Source organism: Clytia hemisphaerica, unplaced genomic scaffold (genome assembly GCF_902728285.1).
Source record: "Clytia hemisphaerica strain Z4C2 unplaced genomic scaffold, Clytia hemisphaerica genome assembly, whole genome shotgun sequence".
Lineage (NCBI taxonomy): Eukaryota > Metazoa > Cnidaria > Hydrozoa > Leptothecata > Clytiidae > Clytia > Clytia hemisphaerica.
Genome location: NW_027104238.1, coordinates 250,813 through 274,396, shown reverse-complemented (window position 1 = coordinate 274,396; position 23,584 = coordinate 250,813). Strand labels below are relative to the sequence as shown.

Genomic DNA, 23,584 nt, shown 5'->3' with positions numbered 1-23,584 from the left:
CTATCGAAAGGTAATGGTTGAATCACAAGAAAAAGAAAAATATTGGTTTTAGTTTTATATGAATTCTAATAAAGCAATAATAAAATTCGCGCGAAAAAAAATCCATACTAAAATATACATACAAGAAATAAGGAAAATAAAAAATTGGGTTATCTGTGTAGTGGTGAAATAATTTAGTGTTTATTGGCATTGATCATCATCTATTTGGAAGGATATCTTTCAATAATCATGGCGTGTCCCTGGAGAATAGAAAAATGAATTATTGATGTTCCTTTTTAATCAATTATCTTTCGCTTCATCAAAATAAAGGTTTCTGGTTGAAGCATGGGTTGCTACGACATGGCTAAAATATAAGTGGCGCCACAGATTCAAAGCTTACGTAACAGATCTTATTGAACGATGAACCTTATCACACATTTAAAATAGGCCTCCGCATTGGGGATTGGGTTCAAATGACCGGGAAGGGCGTACGTCAAATGTCTAGACTTAATGTGTTGATTTCTTAAAGATAAATTGACATTATTGTTTCCCTCTTAAACTATATGGTCTAGTCTCCTTACGCTGAGGTGTATTACAAGATGCTACACAATCTTAGTCTGGGCGTGGAAGAAAATGCAAAGTTACATAAGCTTTTATAAAGACTATTTATAATAGTGAGATACACATCTGTGGACGATATCAAAATATTTTTCTACTTACCAAACCCCCAGCAGCACAAGCGGTTACAAGTGCGCGTTCTTTATCTTCATGGATGAGTCTGTTGGCTGCAGTGGTGACCAGACGTACACCAGTGGCACCGAAAGGGTGTCCAAGAGATAAACTTCCTCCCCATAAGTTCAATTTGTCCATTGGAATGGCTCCCAACTAGAAAGTAAAAATGCAAAATGATCAATAAATCAAGATTACATATCAAAGGCTTTTAAATACATTGATTTTGCAATGAATGCTGATCGTTAGATAAACATAAAAAATATGAAAAAAAATTTTCAACTTACTTTACTTTTACGTCCCATTTCTTTGGTGGCAAAGAAGTCAGAGTCCATAGCTTTCAAGTTGGCCAGCACTTGTCCCTAGAAACAAGATTTACAAAAACACAGGATTTAAAACAAAAAAATTACATACATGAGGACCAGAGAAATGAACGAGGGATAAGGGAGCTCCAATTTCTTCACATTTTCATGGATTTCTCATTAAAATACAACATAATTTATTCTTTATTATCCATTTTATCGTTGCATCAGCACCCTCCCCAAGTTATAATAATCCAAAGAAAAAGAATGGAACTCACAGCAAATGCTTCGTGGACTTCGAAAACATCAATATCTTTCAAAGTTAAACCAGTTTTGTCTAATAAAGCGGCTGTAGAATAAGTCGGGCTAGAAAAAAGAAAGGTTCATCTAAAATTATCAAACATAAGATCACAGGTTTTGGAGGGTTGAAAGCCAAGCAAAGAATATTTGAATTTTCACCGATTTATAATTTCAGAGACCAAAATAAACCTTTGTACATAAAACATAATCAAATATAAAAAAATTACAGGTTTCAGATTGTTGAGAGCCCAAAGAATATTTGAATTTTCGCCGATTTACTTCAAAAACCAAAACAAGCTAAGAAATCCAAAAAAATTAATCTTGATATTTAAAAATCTCACCCAAGTAAAAGTTGATCTTTAGGATCTTGTGAAGCGTACATGAAGTCCCTGAAATGTGAAGAAAGCAATCGTGAAAATGAAATTTGAGGAGCAAATGATGAAAGAAAATTGCTGAGAATCAAAGGTCAATAGTTTGGGAAATTCTTGTTTACCAAAATAAATAATAAAAAAACTAAAACCCGCCGGCATTCAAGCTTATTTTGACATTTCGTCTCCAAAGTTACATCAAGTAGATGCTCTCTTGAAGAAAGGTTTATTCGACGTGCCAAACCGCCTCCTTTACCTTAAGTATGCTTTTGGTTTGTATCCCATAGCCAAAGCTTTCTCTTCAGTCATGATCAAACATGCTGAAGCACCATCAGTCAAGAAAGAAGCGTTGGCAGCGGTGACAGTGCCGTGTGGTTTGATGAAAGCTGGCTTCAGTTTTGCCATCTTTTCTATGGATGAGGCTTTAATACCGTTGTCTTTGGATACGTAATCACCTCCTGTATTGAATAAGAAAAAAAACCGGAAAGAATTCAGTGTAAAAGGTATACGATATTGCTTCAAATCATTTTTTCTAGATCTTAACTATAAAATTTTAGGGCGGCGTAGCATCAATAAATACAAAGCTATATGATTGAAGTTTTCATCGATCACTAAGACCATGTTTAGACGTTACGGTTCAAAACAAGTGTGAACGTCAAAATTTAAAACGTCAAAAAAGAAGACGTTACACAGCAAAACAGATCGAAACGGTTTTGCTCCACAATTTTCATCGGAACGGCTCCGTTTTCTTGCTCAGAAACGTTCCAAAACCAATATGAACACTCTCGATCCGTAACGAAAATCACACCGGAGCAAAACGGAACCGTAATGTCTGAACATAGTCTAACTACTTATATTTCATGGGAAAGAACAAAGGATATTTCTTTACCTGGAACTTTGAATGATAAAACATCGTCAAGTAAGCCTTCTTCTTGTGCTTTTAAAGCTAAACTGTGTGAACGTAATGCAAACTCATCCTGGTTAAGAAGAACAACATTGTTTCAAAAATTGTTTCAAAGTAATATGTTTAATTGAAAGATTAAAGAGTGAAATAAGGCACCTTTGAAAAGTTAACAGCACTTAAGAACTATGATAACTTACTTGATCTTGTCGTGAAACATCGAATGCAGCAGCTAATCTGAAAAAGGAAGTCAATATCAAATCAAAGATATGTTAAACCATAGTCGAGCGTGCGCAACGCACTGGGCTCAACTTCAGTAGCTTCAGATTATTCAAAGGCCCAATTGTAGCAAAACAAACTAGCTTTAAAACTCATTATTGAAGTCACAAAAGATCGTTTTGGCAAAAAACTCGTCCCCACGCCCCAAAAATCAAAATTTAAAAAAAATAAAATAAACACCCCCAGATATTCACCTAAGGAACAAAAGTGTGCCAAATTTCAGCCAAATCCGACAATCTTTGAAGTCTCCAGGCTGCCCCAAAGTTTTGGGACATACAGACATACAGACATTCTCAGATTCTAGCTCAACTGAAGTTGAGAATGGCTTAATAAGAAATTAAAAATGTTAAAAAAGACAGTACAGTTAGATATTTCTCCGTACCTGTCTCCACTTTTGCCCATAGTTTCTCCTGTGCTGAATTCTGCGATGGCTGGAAGCTGAAAAAAATTTAAAATATAATTTTCCATGCTGAGATATTCAAATTTCAGATAATAGTTGAAAATTTGCATTATATATGTCAAATTTCATGTTTAGCCAAAATTCAAGCTATAGTTATTTTTTTTCTGTACTTGATTTCCTGACAGATTTCAGATTTTCGACAGAATTCCTGTTTAAAGTGAGTAGTAATTTTCAAGTCGGTCTATACATGTGACTTGAACTGCTTACCTCTGGAGACAGATGTTTTGGTCTAATTGAACCCAAAATGCTAAGTCGCTGTCCAGCAGATTTGGCTCTGTTTAATGTTAATAATTTTTTTCGTAAATCTCTGTTAAGTCTAATCGGAACATCTGACATAAATTCAACACCACCAGCAATAGTTGTGTCACATTGTCCAGATAATATCAACCCCATTGCTAAATAAGAAAAAAAACGTAGGTATACTATACTGTATGTAATTTTTTGCTATTTTCAACAAACTTTCTTTAAAACCTTCAACTATTATAGGTGGATAGACGTAGACGTTTCTTTTTAACAACTTTGCAACAAAGATTTGACTGAACAGACAATAATGTTCAAGCCTACTAAACCAATACATTTATTTGTAAGGGCCATTCATATAGGAGCTGTGTCATTTTAATTCCTTTCCAGCTTTTTTGGAATACAGTCGTAAGTATTTTTCTTTAGAAACTTGAATTTATTTGAAGCTAAAATTGTTATGGACCAAAGACTGGCATGTGAAAGTTTCGCTTAGTAACGTCCGTCTTTTGAAGTTTTTGCTAGGTCTTAACAGTGGACCACCTTGAAAAATTGACTTTTAGTACATCAAACTATCAAAATTTACGTGGTTTTGTCCTAGAAAAGATGTTACAGATCCTAAGGTTTGCCTCTCACTAAAGGTTGCCAATGTATGATCAATGTATACCTGAGGTGATAGCTTGGTTACTAGAGATGCAAGCTTGTACAACACTGTGGGCTGGAACACTGGCTGGGAAGCCACAGCTTAACATTGCCTAGAATAAAAAATGTTTGATTAAACTATTATATTATACATTATTAAAGAGCTTTCTAAAGCCATAATAAACAGCTTTTTGTAAAAAGAATTCTGTAAAATATGCTCTTTTAAAGAGTTCAGTAGATTGTCCATCACCGTAGGATCATTTTAAAATCAGCTGTAATTTCTTTGAATTAGAATAGAAGGGATGCAAATTACAGATCTAACAGGCTACTTGAATGGAGTTTGAATAAGCAATAATTGACTGTTATACCTCTCTTGCAATATTGGCTGTTTTAACCTCTTGAATGACACTACCCATAATAACATACCCAGCATCAGCTGAAAATTTTTAAAAAAGATGCATTTTAATATTTTTAGTCAGTGATTTCACTGTGTAGCCGTTGTTTTCCTGAATTTAAATGGTGTGAACTAAATTTCAAATCAGTTTCTTTCTCACTTGTTTCATCTTTTTAGGGTTTTGTAAAATTCATAAAGTCGGTAGGAGTCTCATTAAACAGTAAAGAACTAGCAAAGGTACAGTAGAGATATCTAAAAAGAATTGTAAATTTACCTGGCTTTAAACCAGTTCGTTTTAACAAACCCCTAAAATAGAACAAAATTATCTTATACTATTAGCCAAGCAAATATTCAGGTAACACGTCTATTTTTTTTGTAATTTTGGTAAGATAAAAATTTTAAGAAAAGCAGTAAGAAAGAAGAGAAACATATTATGTCAATCGGATTTACTTTATTTTCAACTGTGAGTCAGTGTTTCGAAAAATTGGCTTTAATTTTATTTTGTGAATAGGCCAGGCACTGGATGAAAGACTTCGTCAAAAAAGTATATTTATAGCGCTTTTCGCATCAAAAATAGAAAAATCTAGTCATTTTAAAATTCATTTTTGTGAAAAAGGCAAAAATTTGACAAGCCTAAAATCAAATCTTGTGAAGATTAACCCGATTAAGGTATTGCAATAAAATATAACACTTGACTAAAAATACTCACTGATGTTAAAGATTTTTGTAAAACATTGAGTTGTGTGGAGAAACAAGAACAAAGTCTAAATTTTCTGACATTTGATAAAATTTCTCTCTAGAGGTTGTATGAAACCTCAGCTTCAAATTACTCTAAGAGTTTTCACTCAAAATGGTTTAATTACATTTCAGATAATACCAAAAAGAACTAAAAGCCCATCACTAGAAAAGCTAAAAGAAAGAGACAAACAAACAGAAAATGCCAGTGAGAATTCCAAGCACTTTCTTGCGGTCGTTGTATTTTTAATCTAATTTAATTTTTAAGTTTTGAAATTCAATATTTTAAGAAGAAAAAAATTTTGAATCATAAGAATTTGTAAAAATGTAGATTAGTAAATAATAAGTTATACAAAATACTTACATTAGTGCTTCTTTTCCCAAGTCATGAGGCATCAAGCTTTTATAACTGATAAAAAAAAGTCAATAAGATTAGGCTTTGATCTGAGTTTTACTAATTTAGATGTGTAGTGAGATGTGCTATCCACCACTTTCTAAATAAATGATGTGTAGTTGATTGTACTCCACAGAGATTTTAGGTACGTGTGTGAAAGTGTGTGGTACATCCCTTAAATGATTTAGTCTGAGATTATGACTTCAAAAGGCTCATTAACTTTGAAATAAATGGTAAGGCAAGCCAAAATAATAATAATAGTTTATATTTAGTAGGAAGTTGCTTTTGTCAAAAACCTAAAAATTGTTACCTTGTAAAAGCCATAAGAAAAGGGGTTCTGACACCTTCTACCAAGACTATGTTTGGTTTACCTAAAAAAATGAAATGAAAAATGTTTAAAAATAACATATTTGAATCTCAAAGCTATTTTAAGTACATAAGAGTTCTTCTAGCTGCCTGCAACACTCTTTTGAGTCCAGCAATCTCTATTAATTGTAACCAGCAAAATGACAATACACAGTTTGTCAGCAACTATTGTGTAAATTTTGAGTTCACTATTTTAACCAGCTTTTTTCATTGCAAGCAGCTGGAATAAACTGTCAGCTACACCAAACAAATACCTGGCTAATTACCGGCAAAAACAAGACTTACTTATTGTCTGCAAGAGTTTCATGTCCTTTGATTGCTTGTATGGTCACATATTATTATGAAATGAAGAAACAGGGCATGGCACTAATAGAAACCTACCATCTTTTTTCTGTTGATTATTGGATGATGTGCTAAGCGATCTTGATGAACCAGAGGCTAAAAGAAAAAGTACAATATAAAAAAACAAGCATACAGTATGTGGCCCCCAAAACGGCGATTAAATTTAAAATTTCTCTCAAAGCTAGAGGAAAAAAGGTTTTACAAAAATCTTTCTTGCATGCAAAACTTTAACATCTCTACTTTATTCCCCGACAGTTCTTTTTCAAAATTTTCAATTTCATCAATATTTTTCAATCGCTTAAAGATAGGTAGCTTTTTTCTAATGGCCCCCAAAACGGAGGTTTGCAATTTTAGCGATTTCTTGAGATATTTTAAGATATTAATACAAAACTTTGACCATAGTTTTGAAATGTGATTTAGAGGGTTTTGGGCATAAATTTATTTGATAAAATTTTTACAGTATACCCCTGGTTGTCAAAATGCAGGTTTGGGGCCCCCAAAACGGAGGTGTAGTTAAAATCAAAATATTAAGGCCAGTGGTAATAGGAGGAAAAACTATGAACATATTTGTGTTTACCCTTAAATTTACGACCCGATAGATGTAAAATTTATGATTTTTATGAAATATTTCAAGATTTTCGATATTGCAAAGTCCAAACTGAAAATTTAGAAATTTTCAAAATGACAATTTTGATTTAACAACGTCTTAATCAAGTTTCTGAAAATCAATGTCTTTTGAAAATAGTTCCATTCATGTATGGAAAAAAGCTGTGAAAATTTGAGAAGAAAAGCTTAACTGAAACTGAAAATATTAAGCTTTAAAGGTATTTTTCTCCTATATTTTGCAGAAAAATGACAGAATTTGCCATTTTTGCTGATTCAGCGAAAATTTTTGTATATAATGTTAATTTTTTGTTATAAGCTATTAACTCAACCTGATAGGAATGGAATTTTGAAGATTTTTTGCTGTTTCTCATATTTAGAATTTTCGGTTATATCAATGCTGATTCTAGGGTCCCAAAATACTGGTTGACCTTTAAGATGCTATATCTTTTACCCATCCTCTAAATTCACAGATGTATCTGCATTTTCTGAACGGCATTAGGTGTAGAAACTTTCCTATACCCCATTTTCATAACTTATTTTCAATATCCAAGGAGCTAGATTGAGTTATATGCAATTTTTATCTAATTTTGGTGTTAAAATATCTCCTTCATACGCAAATATGTTATTTTGAATCTATCTCAAACCATCAAAAACATGCTCATTTTTTAGTATAACCATCATTCTTTCTAAATAAACAAAAATCGTTTAATTCTGATAAATCTGCAAGTCAGAAACCTCATTTTAATGACAACCTCAGTTTTGGGGGCCGTCTCCGTTTTGGGGGCCATATACTGTACAACAGTTTAGATTTAATGGGTTTAGGACAAACAAATTTTCAGAAGTTAGTTGCCAAGATTTGTCAATCAATATTTCAACATCTAATCATCCAACGTATTTTCTAGTTTTCAGAATACGGAGCCATAAAACTAGCGCACTCTCTCCTTTTTATTTCAGGACAGAAATATTATGTGTTGAAAGAACAAAATAAGCTTGCAACAGGCTAGCTCTAAACCTCTAAAACAGCATCTGATAACATGAAAGCCAGAATATGATTCTTCAATGGGAATCAAACTACAGTATAAAGTGCACTTACAAACATCAATTTGTCAGATCTAACAAAATTAATATTGGCATTGTTATCATCGACAATCAAACAAAGGATTTTTGTCAAGAGCCTTGTAAACATTCCAATAACTTCCATCGAAATGATCTGCCGCAGCTAAGTTCTACCATTTAAGGGCAGTCCGAGGATTGAGTTGAGAACGCTCGCAGAACGCCAGCTAGCTCACCCACAGGTGATACACTTTAATCTGTCAATCATTTTTCTCAAGCAAAAAGTGTGCAAAGAGATTCTAGCTTTATGATAGTGCCGCGGATCATCAGAAAATAGTATTCAATTATCATCATCCCTTTATTTTCATTTTTGGAGCTTTTGCAAATAAAAGGAAAAATAGAAAAGTTGTATATACTGTATTTTTTACTGCTCTATTCAATACTGAATTTGAAAGATCTTCTATTTGGCGTTTTTTGCAAACTATAAAAAACTGGTTTTTGTCCCTGTTTGTCCTGCCAATGCGGGACTTTAGCTTAAAGTGCTTGCGTGCAGCATAGGGTACAAAGTTCAAATATGGGTTTCCCGTAAATTTTATATGAAGAGTTAGGGCTATACTTTGCAAGGCGACATGGAAGCAGATAGAAGAAGAAGAATTTTATCAGAAGAGCTTGTGCAAAATCTTTGGAAATACATATATTTGGACTTTGTATCAAATGCTGCATGCAAGCACTCACACCGTGAAGTTGGGTAACTTGCATCAGTGGCTATTGAAACTTGCTTAGTCTTCAAATGACTGACCGATTAAATCAGCCAAATTTCAAAATAAATGAACTACACAGCTCCGCTCACAGCTCTTCTCTACCATTTTAGAATCTCCATTTTAAAAATATTTGCTGTGAGAGTACTCGCCAACAGAATCGTGGGTAAATGAAACAGCATGGTTGGATAATAAAAAATCATGCAAGATCATAAATTTCAAGGTGGCTGGAATTCAGATGTTTCTTGATGGCTGCTGGACGTGTAACCTCAAATTTAATAATGATATCAAACATAATTATGCATGACATCACTTATGATTAGCAGATATACATTTTACCTCTCGCAAATTTAGTAAATCAAGTTTGTTTTGTATTTTAATGACCAGCCAGATCATTCATTTAAGGGCTAGGCAAGTTTCCCTCCACTGATGCAAGTTACAACTTTACGGTATAAACTAAAGTTTATCAAAAACCTATATAAACTAAATTTTATTAAAATCCCACAAAAGCGGGATATCAATTAGTCTTTTGAAGTTTGCAAAAAACATCAAATAGAAGATCTTTCAAATTCTAACCATGCTAAGTTTTGGGCATAAACAAAAATAATCCTTTCTTTCCTGTACCGTCAACTGCTCTAACTTGGGACTATCTGACAAAACATGGGACCGAACTCCAATCCAAAGTCATTTAATTAACATACCACGAATCATAGATAGCAAATAATGCGAGTACGCTACTCTCAGCAGCTAGGCTTTCACACAGCTAAAGGAACAAATCTTTGCAAAGAGAATTGTGTCAACGTGTAAGCATCCAAACACAGATAAAAAAAGTCTGTTCTACCGTGGAAAATTGTGAGATCTGTTATTGAGTGACACTTGGTAACTTTGACATGTCAATCAGTCGGGCACGCTGGAAAAAAGTCTCTAGAGAGAAACAACACAAAGAAAAATGACGTCAAGCTGTGAGCAGCGTGAGTGTGATTAAATTGTTAATTACTTTTTCAAATTATATACTTTTAAAATGCTTTAAAAATACATTTGAAAAGAAAGTTTGATTGATGAACTTGGTTAAGTATCAAAACAAACTTGTTGTCAAAGAGATCACCACAACCAAACCTTCTCTCTTGCGTTTACTCTTTCCTTCCCAACAACTTTCCCTTTTGGTTATGTAGGTTTTAAAACCCTCAAGTAATGAACCTGTTATAGCTTTATCTGAAAAAAATCTGGTTGAAAACCTGCTGTCAGGTTTCATTACATACGTTTTTTATCCACATGGTGAGCCGGTTTTCCTGATTTCCCGATAATTAAAAGTTGGAACCATCGCAAAATATTTTTCGTGAAAATTTACCATATTCTAACGCTAATATAATCTAGATAGGAAACAAATATTAAATTTGACTCGTTTTTTAATCGTATTTCTACATTTTACGATAAAAAGAACTATTTACAAATTATTTTCTTTAACGGGCGTTGAATCGATATTGACATATTTAATGATGTCATACATCAATTTGTCAACATCCTCTTTTTATTGGATAAATACCACTAAAATATACAAGATAATTCAGGGGGGGTACAGACACAGGGTACTGACCCATAGCCAGGTGGTGTCTATTTTTGCATTTAAAAATAGTTAATACCCGGTACTACTTTGGGGGTGGGGGTGTGTATTTTTCACTCTTCAAGCAAGTACAGGATACTATTTGGGTACTTTTTCACAGAATTTAGCTGTTTTTCAATAAACAAAGTAGTTTGTTGTAATATTTTGACTTTTTTCAAATATTAATTTTTTTGATTTGAAATTTTTTTAATCGACAAATTTTTTTTACTCTTTTGAGAAATTTTTTGATTTTTTTGAAGACGAAACTTCCAAAATGGTCAAGAAGTGTTGATGAAAATCAAAGGACAAAAAATTTTCTGACTCCATCATTGATAGTTTGCTTGAATTATCTGTCAATTTTCAGTCTGAAAAACTAACAATAGTACCCCTCTCTTGGTCTATAAAATTAAAGATTTTAGGGGTTGTGTCCCTATTTTTTACAGCAAAAATGAAGTAGTACCCGGTACTAAATATGGGTGGGTGGTACTAAACAAAATTTTAGTAAAAAATCAAGTTAGTACCCTATGGGTTAGCACCCTGCCTCTGTACCCTCCCCCTGGATAATTAAACATAAATTTATTGCCCGCAAGCACGACTTAGCTAAGCGCACCTCTCTTATTCATTATCTAAGAATTGTAGCGGGCAAAGATTACCCTGCGGGCTGATGGCGGACAAAGGTTAGTTTTAAAGATATTTTCAGTTTAGGGGTGACGTCCATATTCAAAGTTGCCATGCGTAACGGGAGTAGACCGTTACTTTCAAAACATACCTACCCACTTCCTTAACGGTCTCATGATTTGACCAAAATTTCACAGAAGCTTCCATTCCCGCTAAAATCAAAACATATGGCCCGCTTACAAATGTTGCCATTTTTGGAGGTCTACAACAGCCGAATTCCATCATAATTTTTAAACGGCCTTTGTTTTTAAAACTCCCGATGCAAGAATGTTATACTCCTTAACTACCCCTAAATTGCTCAGGGAAAGGATTTTGGATAGCCTGCTAAAGGAAAGAGCGGAGAAGTGAGCGCTACGGTAAGCGGTCTTTGATTTTTTTCTTGGAACTTTTAGGGAATTTCATTTTGGCCATCAATGTCACAGCTAACTCTCAACATTACAATATACCTACCCACTAACGGTCTTTTCCCGTACCCTTATGATCCAAAAGGTAGAACAGACTATACTAAGGTATTTTTAGTGCTCTATACAATGATTGGTATTTTTTTTGAATTCTATGTTTAGATTTTTCTACCCAGCCCTGTTGCTATGTACGCACGTCCTGTTGCTAAGACCTTTGCTTGAAATTGAAAGTGAAACCAAAATAATTTAACGCACACTGTCGCTCGCGCAATATCGATAAAGTGAAAGGAAGCCCTGACTGGAACAATTGTCTCAAGTTAGAGCAGTTGACGGTAACAGGTAGAGTCCCCTGCCCAGTTGGCGACCGGTCTAGTTGGCGACCGAACGCCTTTAAACCCAGAAAAGTCATACAAAAACAAACCAATGCGAAGTTTCTAGCTCCGGATTGAAATAACAAAGGAAACCGGTATATCGAATCTCTGGGTAGACATAAAAAATTCCCGCGTTTTTATCAAATGAAGACTCTCCATAGACCGCCACTTTCAAAACAAAACAAAAACAAACTTTAGAAAAAAATGGCGACTTGAAGAAAAATTCTAAAAAAACATGCCGAAGGGAAATGTAAGTGAGCTGTATTTTAAAACAAAAGAACAAGTGCAAAGAAATTAAATACGGGAAAGCTTATGAGTTTTTTTATCATCCTGATCAATTCATATGACCTAACCTGCAAGTAGAGCACTGATTTTCTCTTTTTAGCGATCGGTCGCAGACTGGTACGTCGATCGGGAACTGGGCACTAGTACCGCTCGCTTTGAAAGGTTTTTATTCTAAGAAGATCGCCTCAAATAAAAAATCAAAACAAACACGAAGAGCATGTTAAAAGTTGTCTAACCGTTAGTCGAAAAGGAATTTTCAAAAAAGTAAAAAGTAAGTGAGAAATTTGAATTAAAAAATTTTGGTCGCCAACTGGGCAGGGTACTCTAACTCCTTAAAGATAAAATCTAATGAACTAATAGACTTTTTAGACCCAACGTCAACGAGGACATGCAAAAAATGAAGATATTTGAGATTGCCGCCTGAAATTGTTTAGCTATAAAAAATTTAGAGAAAACTAACCTTTGAGAAAAAGAAACTGATATAAATGTCACTTCACTAAAAATGATAATTAAAATCTTATTGAATCTAATTAGATTTTAAATATTTCTTGAGTTTGTATAAGAAAGTCCAAAGTCCAAAATGGCAACTTATTGTATTTTTTATATAAATTTTTGGATGAACTAGGCTACTTGTCTGTCTGTACTGTACAAAGTTCATAAAAGGATGAAGATAATTAATCCATTCATTGAATTGCCTGGTTTAATATTGTGTGTGAGGCAGGCAGAGCAGAGAGAGCCAGTAGGTCCGTATATTTGAGTGAAAGATGCTGATGCGTGGATGGATGATCCGAAGAAGTCAGAAGATCAAAAAATAATGATAATTAATACCTAAAAATCTTGGAAAAAAACGGATAGATCTTGACGCTTGACTGGAAACAGACATGTTGCATCGAAAAATAACAGTAGCAATTATTATGGGTGTAATTTGGGAGGGTTCTTCTTGCTTCCCTGGTGTCTTCCTTGGTGTAGTCCTGGCTTCTGGTCTCCAGTCACTTGGTCAGTTAGACTTTGGACTTTGGAGCTAAACAAATATTTTGGAGCGTGGTAATGACTACACTTAGTTTATTTTTTGCTTCTTACTTTGTTACATATATTGTTAAGTGCGTGTGGCCATTTTTCACTCTCCTTTGTTAGTATCATTTTGATATCGTGCCCCTACTTCTTTGATGATATTTAGAAAAAGTATCCGCGGCAAAGAGCGAAGAATATCGGGCACACAATACAATCCGATTTTCCCGATTTACTAATTTTGCTGGACGGACGGCTTCTTCAGTCCCGGTCCCACAGTATATCTAGTGAACGTCGACGTACTGCAGATCTTTACAATGTCTGGTGAAAGGAACACAAGGCCCGCAACGGTTGCTTTTTTTAGTGACGTTTTCACATTAAAGGCGTCATTGAATTATACTAGTGTGCCTTACTGATAAAGTTTAAGGCTCTTTAGTTGCATCATGTGCGAGCAAAACATGGACGTCGTTTGTCTTGTCCAGTTATCAGAAAGAGAGATTTTAAAGGTTTTATTTTGTTACATAAATGTTTCCTTTTCTTATTAGACACATATTTCATATCAGGCAGTGTCCTTCTTATAAATGTTTTTCTTTTCTTCTTTCTGACCAGTAATCTTGTCTGTGGTCAAACAATACTAGGGTGGACAGGCCAAAATTTTCCCCTCAATTTTAAGAAACCAAACTAATTTTATTTGAAAGTCCTTACCTTTGTGAGAAAAATGAGGGGTCATTTATTAAAATTGGTTAAGTATTCCCAAAGTTATTCCATTTTCAAACCACAAAAAATCACCTTTTCACAGAATCGCCTCCTTTTCACCACGCCAGCACGTGCGTTTGCGTAGGGTAAAATGGCGAAATGCGAAAATCGAATTTGGCAAAAAAATTTTGAAAAATGACCCTACAAGATTTGACTATATCTTTCAGCCTAGACAAATGTTAAATTTTCTTTCAGAAAAAAGACTATAATTTGTTTACCTTTATCCTTGCAGCTTCCCAACATCCAAGCTCTCAAACATCACAAGCCAAATAAAATTACTTTCGATTTCCCGTAGAAATCATGCGATGAAAAATCCGGGGGTCAATAAATGAAGACTTTCTTTTCCGAACAAGTTATCTTTCTTCCTTATAACGAATTATTACTTTTCAATATAATTGTTAAATATAATTTTTGATTACAAAAATATTTTACATTGTATTTTAAGTTTAAAAAAGTCAATTCTACTTAGTTCTTTGTTTTCATGTCTAACCCCCGTCTCAAAAAAAGTCCCAGAATCCCGAGATTTTGGCAGTCGGGCGTTCAAAACAAAGGTGTTTTTATTTTCCGCCTACTTACGAAATTTTCTTTAAAATAGGCATTCAAAATATCAAATTTAAAAATAATAGTATAAAACCTTATTTTCTACTGTATAGTCCTTCTTCTAAAACGAAAAAACAAAATACACTAGAAAAATAAAGAAATTACGAGTGTTATCAAGCCACCCAAAATGAACTTTCATTCGTCGCGCGTCATTGGATTGTTATACGTCACGATCTATTGTCAACCATTGTCCAATCCCGTAAGCGATTGAAATGCCGTCAGTAATAATCTGAGAAAGAGAACAATAACATTATGACATCACACAAATAAATTACGCTGGGGAAGTCCGCGAGGACAACACGCGGTCTTAACTTTTTCCCTCGTAAGTTTGGGGGGAAAACGAAAGTACTCTATATTTTACGTATGGGGTAGTGTAAGAAAGATTTACAAAATAGAAAAGTTTCGTTTTGGGGTAAAGAATCAGTATTGTGAATTTAAGCGAGTTTCTATTATGCAATTTTTCTACAGAGCCAAATAAAGATTTTTTCTATTGTTCTTGCTCGATTGCCTCTAAGGATAAGTTCCGTAGGTATGAGGCTATCGAGACAAAATGTGACGAATTTGCGCCGAAACAAAATTTAACATTTGTCTAGGCTGTCTTTTTATTCCATGAAGAGATTACTTTCAAATAAAAAATGTATTGACAATGAATGGGTAAAAGCTTTCTAGAAATCCAAACATAAATTGTATAGCTTTTACCAAAAAATAGCACTTTAGGATCAGAAACAGTCAAAAACCAGTTTTTTCCAATTTTCTTCGAGTTACAGGAATTAATTCCTTGTTTGTTTTGATCTGAAATTTTCAGTAGGGGTGGCCATCATGGTTCCCTTGCTCATATCAGGAGGGCCCGAGACGGGGGTAAGAGAATTAAAGTTTCTAATTAAAATCTTAATTATCACCCTAAAAAGTGCCTTTTTTATGTCCATATCTTTTAAATAGATTGTCCTAGCCTTATCCCTCTTTCAGTAAAGCTTCCTATACCTTTTGTCCTTCAGAAAAACCAAAAATATTGGCCTTAATTGCTTGCTTTCAGTTCCTGTAGCCAGTAGTGTGACCCCCTGTATTTCTATTTGTGACCCCCTGTATTTCGCGCGGGTTTTTTAAGATAAGTCACATGACTCAAATCCCGCAGTCTTATTGGACTAGAGAAAGCGAAAGTGAAATCGCGCGATCTGATTGGATGAAAAAAGACCGCGGGAGCTGGAAACGAATGGAATTCTCTAGAATTCTCATTTTAAATTCAAGATGGCGGCAGAAAAGCACGTCTTTTGCTTTGGACGAAAGGTTGTAAATTCTGGTTGATTTTAAGGTTTTATCTTATCTTATCTCATTTAATAGACCTTTTTTTAAAGAGGCAGCCATGTTGAATAATTATGTACTCCAGCATAAAAACAATGATACAGCCATGCATAATCTTTGAAATATGCAAGATACAATAATTATGCATGGCTGTATCATTGTTTTTATGCTGGAGTACATAATTATTCAACATGGCTGCCTCTTTAAAAAAAGGTCTATTTAATTAGTAGAGGCTTCTTCAATGTTTGGGGAAGGTAAGTCTGTAAAAGTTATTTGTTTTTCGGTGGAACAAAGTGTTTAAAAAAAAGCATTTTTTGTGCTCAAGGTTTATTTTTCTTCGCAAATTTTTGTCTTCAATCTTAAATAGATGAATGAGTATTTGACTGATGCTTATGATTTTTCCATAGAACATAGTAAAACTATTCAGGAACTTAGACCTTTTTACAGAATTTCAAAAAATCTGTTAGTTCTGGAGATATATTGAAAAGTTTAGACATGGGTAGTTTGCGTTCGTGTTTCGCGTTCCTAAACCAAACGCACGTGCCAGCAAGAAATAATTTTCGGAAGCACCAAAATCGCGCCAAAAATGGCGGATGAAATCTAGCCTTCCGCGTGGCGGGGCGTGAGGAGTTTTGCTGGCGCGGTCTGAAAATCAGCCCGATGACTGTTAAACTTTAGCCTATCGCTATTGAGCTGGAAATGATAGCTAAAAACAAATTTTACCAATGAAAAGCTGAAACCCTTAACTTTCCAACGATATATGGTAGCCCTAATAAAAATTTCAGGAAAGTGCCGAAAAATCGAAATTTCTTCTTTTTTCTCGATTTAAAGACGGCCCGTAGATTATTGGAAAGGCTACCATGTGACAAACTAAAGTACTATCTTTCCCGCGTTTTATAAAAAAATCCGCGAGTCTATAACTAATCCAGCTCAAGAGCGATAGCCATTTGAAAAATGGTGGTCAAGGTCGACGGCGGTGCCACGAATTCCGAGTCGCCATTTTTTCACGTCTTTATGTCTAATAAATGGTATATCTTTTTATTGAAGGTAGGTAATGGGATGGGGTTTTTTTCTTTGTTTTCTCTGATAAATTCTGAGTATTTAAAAAAAAATAATGAACAAGTTTGGAGTTGTTAAGGATAAGTTATGATGGATGGAATGTTCTAATTTTGATTTTCGACTTTTTCCACACAAAAAATCCCGACGAGTGCGCACCCTAACAATACCTATGTGATGATGATAGTCCGAGACTATCTTGACAATGGTGGGTTTGCCTGTGGTGTATTTGTCGATCTACAAAAGGCTTTCGACACAGTTGATCACAAAATTTTACTTGAAAAACTTGATCACTACGGAGACAGAGGCATTGTTAACGACTGGTTCCGATCTTACCTCACTAGCCGCTCCCAATATGTTTCTCTTGCAGGCTCATCAATCAAATTCCCTTTTAAAATCTATTAATCATGGAGTTCCTCAGGGTTCAGTCTTGGGTCCTCTGCTATTCTTGTTGTATATAAACGATCTTCACCGCTGTATAAGAACCTCTGAAACATATCATTTTGATGATGATTCATTTACTAAATTTTTCAAAAACTGTATGGAGTCTTTGTGGGAGGGTTAATGCTGATCTCAGAGTTTTAGTCAACTGGCTTAATGCCAACAAAATTTCTTTAAATGCTAGCAAAACTGAGTTTGTAATTTTTCGTTCTCCTTGGAGACAGATGGACTGTATTCCAAGAATTAAGCTTTGCAGGAAAATTCTATCACCAAGTAAGAGTGTGAAGTATTTGGGTGTTCACCATGACAATCATCTAAACTGGAAGGTTCATACTCCTTTCATTGCTGCTACATTGAGAAGGGCAAATGGGGCAATATCCAAACTTTGTCACTATGTTCAAATACACCTTATCGGAAATTCCGCATCCTCGCGCAACACTTTTTGGGAGGTAAACAAAGCTCGATATTGTGGTTTTCAGGCAAAAAGCCTTACAAAACACCCAAAATATTGATGCCAAATCAACTGAAGAACCACCGAAGTTGTTGTTTTTCTCTTTCTAATAGCTTCTGTTAGCATCTTAAAAGCTTTGTTTTTTTGTTTTTTTTTTCAAATTCAGTGTATTTTTAGGAACATAAACAAGCCAGATATAAGCAAATGAGTTCTTGTTTTACGTGGGAACTTTTATAGCGCATAGAATTCATGTAGTATATTTACGTGACGGAAATGTAGTGTTGAAGCTGGGCCGAACTACGCGAGTGTACTCCATGTATTGTTAGCCATACCGCCGCTACTCGCACTACCATTTATGTTTACCTCCCAATTTCAACGGATCCATTTTAGCGCGATTGTTTTTGTGGAATTTCCGATAAGGTGTATTCACATCCTTTTAAACATTTATCATGCAATTTTTGCTTCTCATGTTCGCTATGCTAGTCAACTCTGGGGACTGTGTGACAATACTGTCACACATAGGATTCTTACTCTTCAAAACACTGCACTAAGACTCATGACCTTTAGTGAGCCAAGCCACTCCCCTGTTTGCTGAGCTTAAATTACTCAAAATCTTTGATCAGGTGAAAGTAATGAATATCTTATTTATTCAAAAATACCTCCAGGGTAATCTTCCATCTGATGTCCTATCAACACTTAATTTTGATGAAATTGATCATAAAACTGGCACCAGGGGCAAAGCTATTAAACTACTAAAACTTTCAACGGTCAAAACCACAAATTTTGGACTTAACTCTTTCTCTCGTCTTTCGTCAAAACAATGGAATGAGTTACTAATAAATCATCCTGACACTGATTTTCACAACCTTGATACTGATGAACTAAAATCTTTAGCTACAAAATTCTATTTAGACAAATACAAAGCTGAAGACGAATAATCTTAGTGTGTGTGTGCGTGTATTGTGTGTGCGTGAACTTAGTGTTTTCCCAGGGTGGGAGGGTGTGGGTGGTGTAACAGGAAGAACTTTATAGATAAAACTACTCAAAGAAATTGTCATTAAATAAAAGTAAAAATATTTCTTATATTCCTTACCGTGAGTGGTCCTAAATCTGACAGCCCTGCCTAAATCCGACCCCCCAAATAGCTGCTATGAAAAAAAATTCTATGTTTACAAATATTCCCTCTCCAAGTTGAACAATAAACTATTGCAAGAACTCTTGAAGTAAAACATCTAACAAGATGACTATAATGTCAAGATGTCAATTAATGAAAAAAAATGTGAGTTGTAAAAATAATTACCTCTATTATTATTCTGAATCTGTTGCTCGTGTTTAAAACGTTAACAATTTTGTAATAAAAAATTATGTTTTGTATAAGAAGCAATTTGTTGTTATTTGATTCAGTGTATCAAATCTCTCAGTTTAGTTGACACTTTGGTATCTTCATTGCGTCACAGCGAAAGGTTTGTTTTTATTTTAGTTTGTATCTCTGAAAAACCCCATCGGATTTAGGCAGGGCTGTCGGATTTAGGACCACTAACGGTATTTTGTTGTCACTATTAATATTATGATAATCGTTTATTCATTTTTTCTTTAGTTCTTTAATAATTTTTCAGTTTCTTCTAGGTTCCCCATTGTATTAGAGAAATCAATTTTTTTTGTAAGGGGCTATCCTGCTGTGTTGCACAAAAAAATATATTCATTTCAATTCAATTCAATTCGATGCTTCTTGTGAATTAGAATTGACGAGTAAGCAAACCAGTATCACTCTTATTTAAAAACAAAACGTTTAAAATGAATTTTTGTTTGATAGTTCCATTGATTAAAAGAATAAGTCATGGCTTTTTGCTATTGAATGTTTTTTTTTTCATTCCAGCCTACTTTTCTTTTTGAGTAAATGTCTTTTTTAATAGACCTTTTCACCTTTCCATCCGCCATATTGAATTATATGCAAAAATTATGTCGGCCGAATTGCCGTGGTGAAATTCCCTTAGAAAGTATGCAAAACATATCCAGACAATCTCAATCGAACGGAATCGACGATCGAAGCAGTCGAACCGAATCGAACGCAATCGACCGATTGAAAATCAATTGCCGAACGCAATTGAATCTCAATCGAACTTCAAAAATCTGGGTAATATTTGATTGGTTCGATTGTTGTTCGACTGGTTCGATTGTCGTTGTTGATTGTTGTTGTTGTCGGAAAACGTTGCCCGGTTCGGAAGCGTATTGTTGATCGGACCATACTGCTTTCTAACCGTCAAACAGTGAGGATCTTATCGCGATTCTCAGATTTCGGAAAACACCAGCTTTTTGCTGATTTTTGCCTCGATTACCCAAAACCCGTAACCTTTTTAGCTTGAGGGAAGAAAAAAATAAGAGATTTTGGATTTGCCAAAAAAACGCCCAGTCAAAATTTTTTCATCTTCGCAGGATCCATTCCCAACCTCAAAATACATCTTTTTGTCTAGGGGTTTGTTTGGCAAATTCTTCCTTCGAAGAATATCGATCACTTTCGTTTTCCCCTGAAGACCGCGAGAGAAAAAATATTAGGGTCCACGCTCTAGGCGGGCGGCCTAGATTCGCTTTTGTTTTGTATAATTTTATAATGACGTATAAGGTAGCATAATTCATGCAAAAATAATATGATAATCTTTTTGTTTTTATTTTCAGGTATGCCACCAAACATTGACGTCATCATGTATATATTTAGCATGAACAATAGGACCAACAGACTTGACAAAAGGAACATTTTGTCTCCACCTGATATCACGCCCACAGAAGACGCTGTTTAAAAAGCGGGGGTAAAAATAGTAAGTAATAGCTTTTGTAAGTGTTTATTTTGCGAAATATATAACCATATTCTAATATGGTCTACAAACTAGCATTTCTAGAATTTTGATAATGGAAACTTAAATATATAATGAAGAAAAAAACAAACCATTTCAATTTCATTTATACGTTTAACCCCTAGAAAAATTATGTATTAACCTATTACGTAACTTTACATTTCCCGACTCGCTAATTCCCAGGGGAATTCCGATTGTAAACCCGATTGGTTAATTTCGGAACATCTTCATAATGGCAGATAATTTAGAAGTGTCTAGTGGAAAGGTCGTGTGAATTTTTTGATGTTAGTATTAATTTTGTTGGTTGATGGCTTGTTGAATCTGGCAAGAAAAAAGTAAACAGGTATAGCTTTTTCTAACCAAGGATCTGAGGGATTCGAGCAACACTGTCAAAACAAAGATGGCGGCAAAAAATAGACAATGGGCTCTTCCAGAAAAAATCCGTTCATGGGGGTGGAGGATGAATTGTCCAGGGGTATTGAAAAAATACCAAAAAATTGCAATGTCCAGGGGGTAAATTCCAATGTCCAGGGGTAATTTTTTGTGTCCACGGGGTTGATTTGATGTTTGTCCAGGGGTATAACCCGTGTTCAGGGGGTTAAAAATCAAAATGTCCAGGGGTAATTCATGAAAAAAATAATGTATCCTCCACCCCCCATGAACGGATTTTTTCTGGAAGAGGCCAATCAACTCCAGACGATCTCAATCAAATGCAATTGAACGTAATCGAACATCAATCAGACGCAATCAAATATCAATCGAATCTGAAAATTGCGGTAATATTCGATTGAGATTCGATTGCGTTCGATTTGGTTCGACTGGTTCGATCGTCAATTCCGTTCGATTGAGATCGTCTGGACATATGCAAAAAGAAAGTATTAATATAAAACTCACATGCATAATAATTGGTATTATATTAAAGTGTAATCTTGTAGAAGAAAGATTAAGATTTGCTTTTCTTGAAAACTAAAAATAATCATATTCGCTCATCTCCTTAGAACAAGCACTTCAAAAATCAATAACATTAGACATAAACTCAAACTGAAAAATCATCAGCGAAGGTAAAAAATAATCCTTATTCGGCTGACGGTAAATTATTCTCCTGGGAATAGAGCCGCCAAACGATCAAATCAAAACATTGATAATGTGTGACGTCATAATTACTGCTTTTCAGTTTGCGTGTTTTGAAAGTTTAATGTGTGTACTCCGTCTTCGTGGAATTTCTTAATGGCATGAAAACAGAATATGCTATGTCTTTAAGAACAAATTTCTAAAAGGCTTTTGTTGTTCTGTGAATATTTCTTTTTGGATTAAGAAATTCCATCTTTTATTGTTCTAATGATTATAATATTTATTTATAAGATGCTTTGTTGTCTTTTTTTAATCTTTGTGTAAACTTGCATATGTTTTGCATTCTTTCCAACTAAATCCGCAAACTTTTAATAAAAACGGGGGTAGTGATGATAAAACAGTTTTTCAACAGTTTATCCTTACACGATAATGACCTCATAGCCGAACTGTACTGGAAAAACTGAACAACTGTTTTGGGAATTAGCAAAGTTCTTTAATCACTTAAAAATAACAAAGGCAATAAGTTCAATATACTTATCGTTTCAATAAAAACATCACATTATTGTGATTTCACTTAAATAATCAATGATACCAATAGTACCAATGCATCAACATTTAAAACTTTCCAACTTTTAATTGCACTGTTCAAAAAAGATAACATAACGCCCGTTTTTAGTAAAAATTTGGAGATTTGATATTTCACAGAAAAGTGCTAGCACGGGGTATTTTGGGTCCCATATCTTCCCAAGGACTTTTCCATTTGCCTTGAAATTTGACAACCTTGTTAACCTAAGGTTGAACTACCACTGGTATAAAAATAAACGTTGTAGCATAAGTAGAAAAAAAGTAGAAAAAAAGCTCAATTTTTGCAATCGCAAATTTAAACGCTAAATATCGCGAATTTTCAACAAAAAATACATTCAAATATAGCGCTTTTGATTCTCTAAAACAAGCAAAAAAATTTTCGCAGTTATATTTAACTATCAGAAGTTACAGGCATTCTTGTTTCCAATTATATTTGGATAGACTTTAGTATGAGTTTTAGCCTTTTTCAGTTTAGTCTGTCAGACGTTCTTTTGTCAAAGCATAGATCTCTATGATTGATTTGAAAGAAATGTCTTTTGAAAATCTAAAAGTACCAGTGGATACCCCTTTAAACCTACAAAGATGCACCAGGGGTTCTCTTAGCCACCAAACTTAATTTAATATTATTTAGCTTACTTTTTTTACAACCTCTTATAAATGTACTTTCATAAAATACCTAATTTCAAGAATCCCTTCAAAAAATTAAGTTTTTCGAACCTAGAAATTACACAATTGAATTTAAGGTCATAAAACCTATACTTTTTGGTACATATACTTATAGTAGGTATGAAAAAAATAATTTTCTTCTTTATGGTTAGACTCCAAACAAATCTTAAGGCCCTCAAAGTTCTAATTTAGGTTTTTAGGTGTCTTTTGATTTTAAACGTACAGTTTTGAAAATATTTAGTTCCCATTAATCTAATTGCAACATTAGTTACTTTGCAGTGAATCACTGCTCAAAATTGGAGACCAAAAGCAGCCCTGTGAATCCAGGTCGGCATTCGGCAATGCAGACTTGAAAGCCGACGTAACTTGAGCTGAAGTTGACTTTTATTTGCTGACGTAATTTACACTTGAGGTCGGCGTGCCAACAAAAGAAATGTTTTGGGTCGGCAAAGCTGACCTAAAGAGGAAAAATATTATTTGTTAGGTTAATCTAATTGTGTTATCAAAGATAATCGAGCATCATTCCATTCTCTTTATAAAACATAAAACTTAAAAACACAATTATTGAGCAGCTGAATTTGTTAGTTCGTTAATTTTCTTCCTATTTTGTCTTTGCCAACCT

At 34.3% G+C, this 23,584-nt stretch overlaps 1 protein-coding gene across 1 annotated transcript; it reads right to left on the bottom strand.

The window, feature by feature from the left end:
* Positions 1-42: 42 nt before the first annotated feature.
* On the bottom strand, positions 43-13,223 carry LOC136816091 (trifunctional enzyme subunit beta, mitochondrial-like). Its single transcript, XM_067072524.1, has 17 exons — positions 13,009-13,223; positions 6,468-6,524; positions 6,031-6,091; positions 5,691-5,735; positions 4,866-4,897; positions 4,566-4,633; positions 4,223-4,310; positions 3,526-3,713; positions 3,241-3,296; positions 2,780-2,816; positions 2,568-2,655; positions 1,935-2,136; positions 1,652-1,699; positions 1,289-1,376; positions 996-1,070; positions 700-864; positions 43-239 (listed from the first exon to the last, which is right to left on the bottom strand). Exons 1-17 carry the CDS (start codon positions 13,061-13,063, stop codon positions 201-203), a joined length of 1,392 nt encoding a protein of 463 aa, XP_066928625.1. The 5' UTR covers positions 13,064-13,223; the 3' UTR covers positions 43-200.
* Positions 13,224-23,584: the final 10,361 nt, after the last annotated feature.

Excerpts from the sequence above, each read along its gene's own strand:
- LOC136816091 (XM_067072524.1), bottom strand. The coding sequence starts at position 13,063 with ATGTCTGTTTCCAGTCAAGCGTCAAGATCTATCCGTTTTTTTCCAAGA. Across the intron at positions 4,311-4,565 it reads CAGCCAATATTGCAAGAGAG|GCAATGTTAAGCTGTGGCTT; the intron begins GTATAACAGTCA and ends TTTTTATTCTAG. Across the intron at positions 2,137-2,567 it reads TTTATCATTCAAAGTTCCAG|GAGGTGATTACGTATCCAAA; the intron begins GTAAAGAAATAT and ends TATTCAATACAG.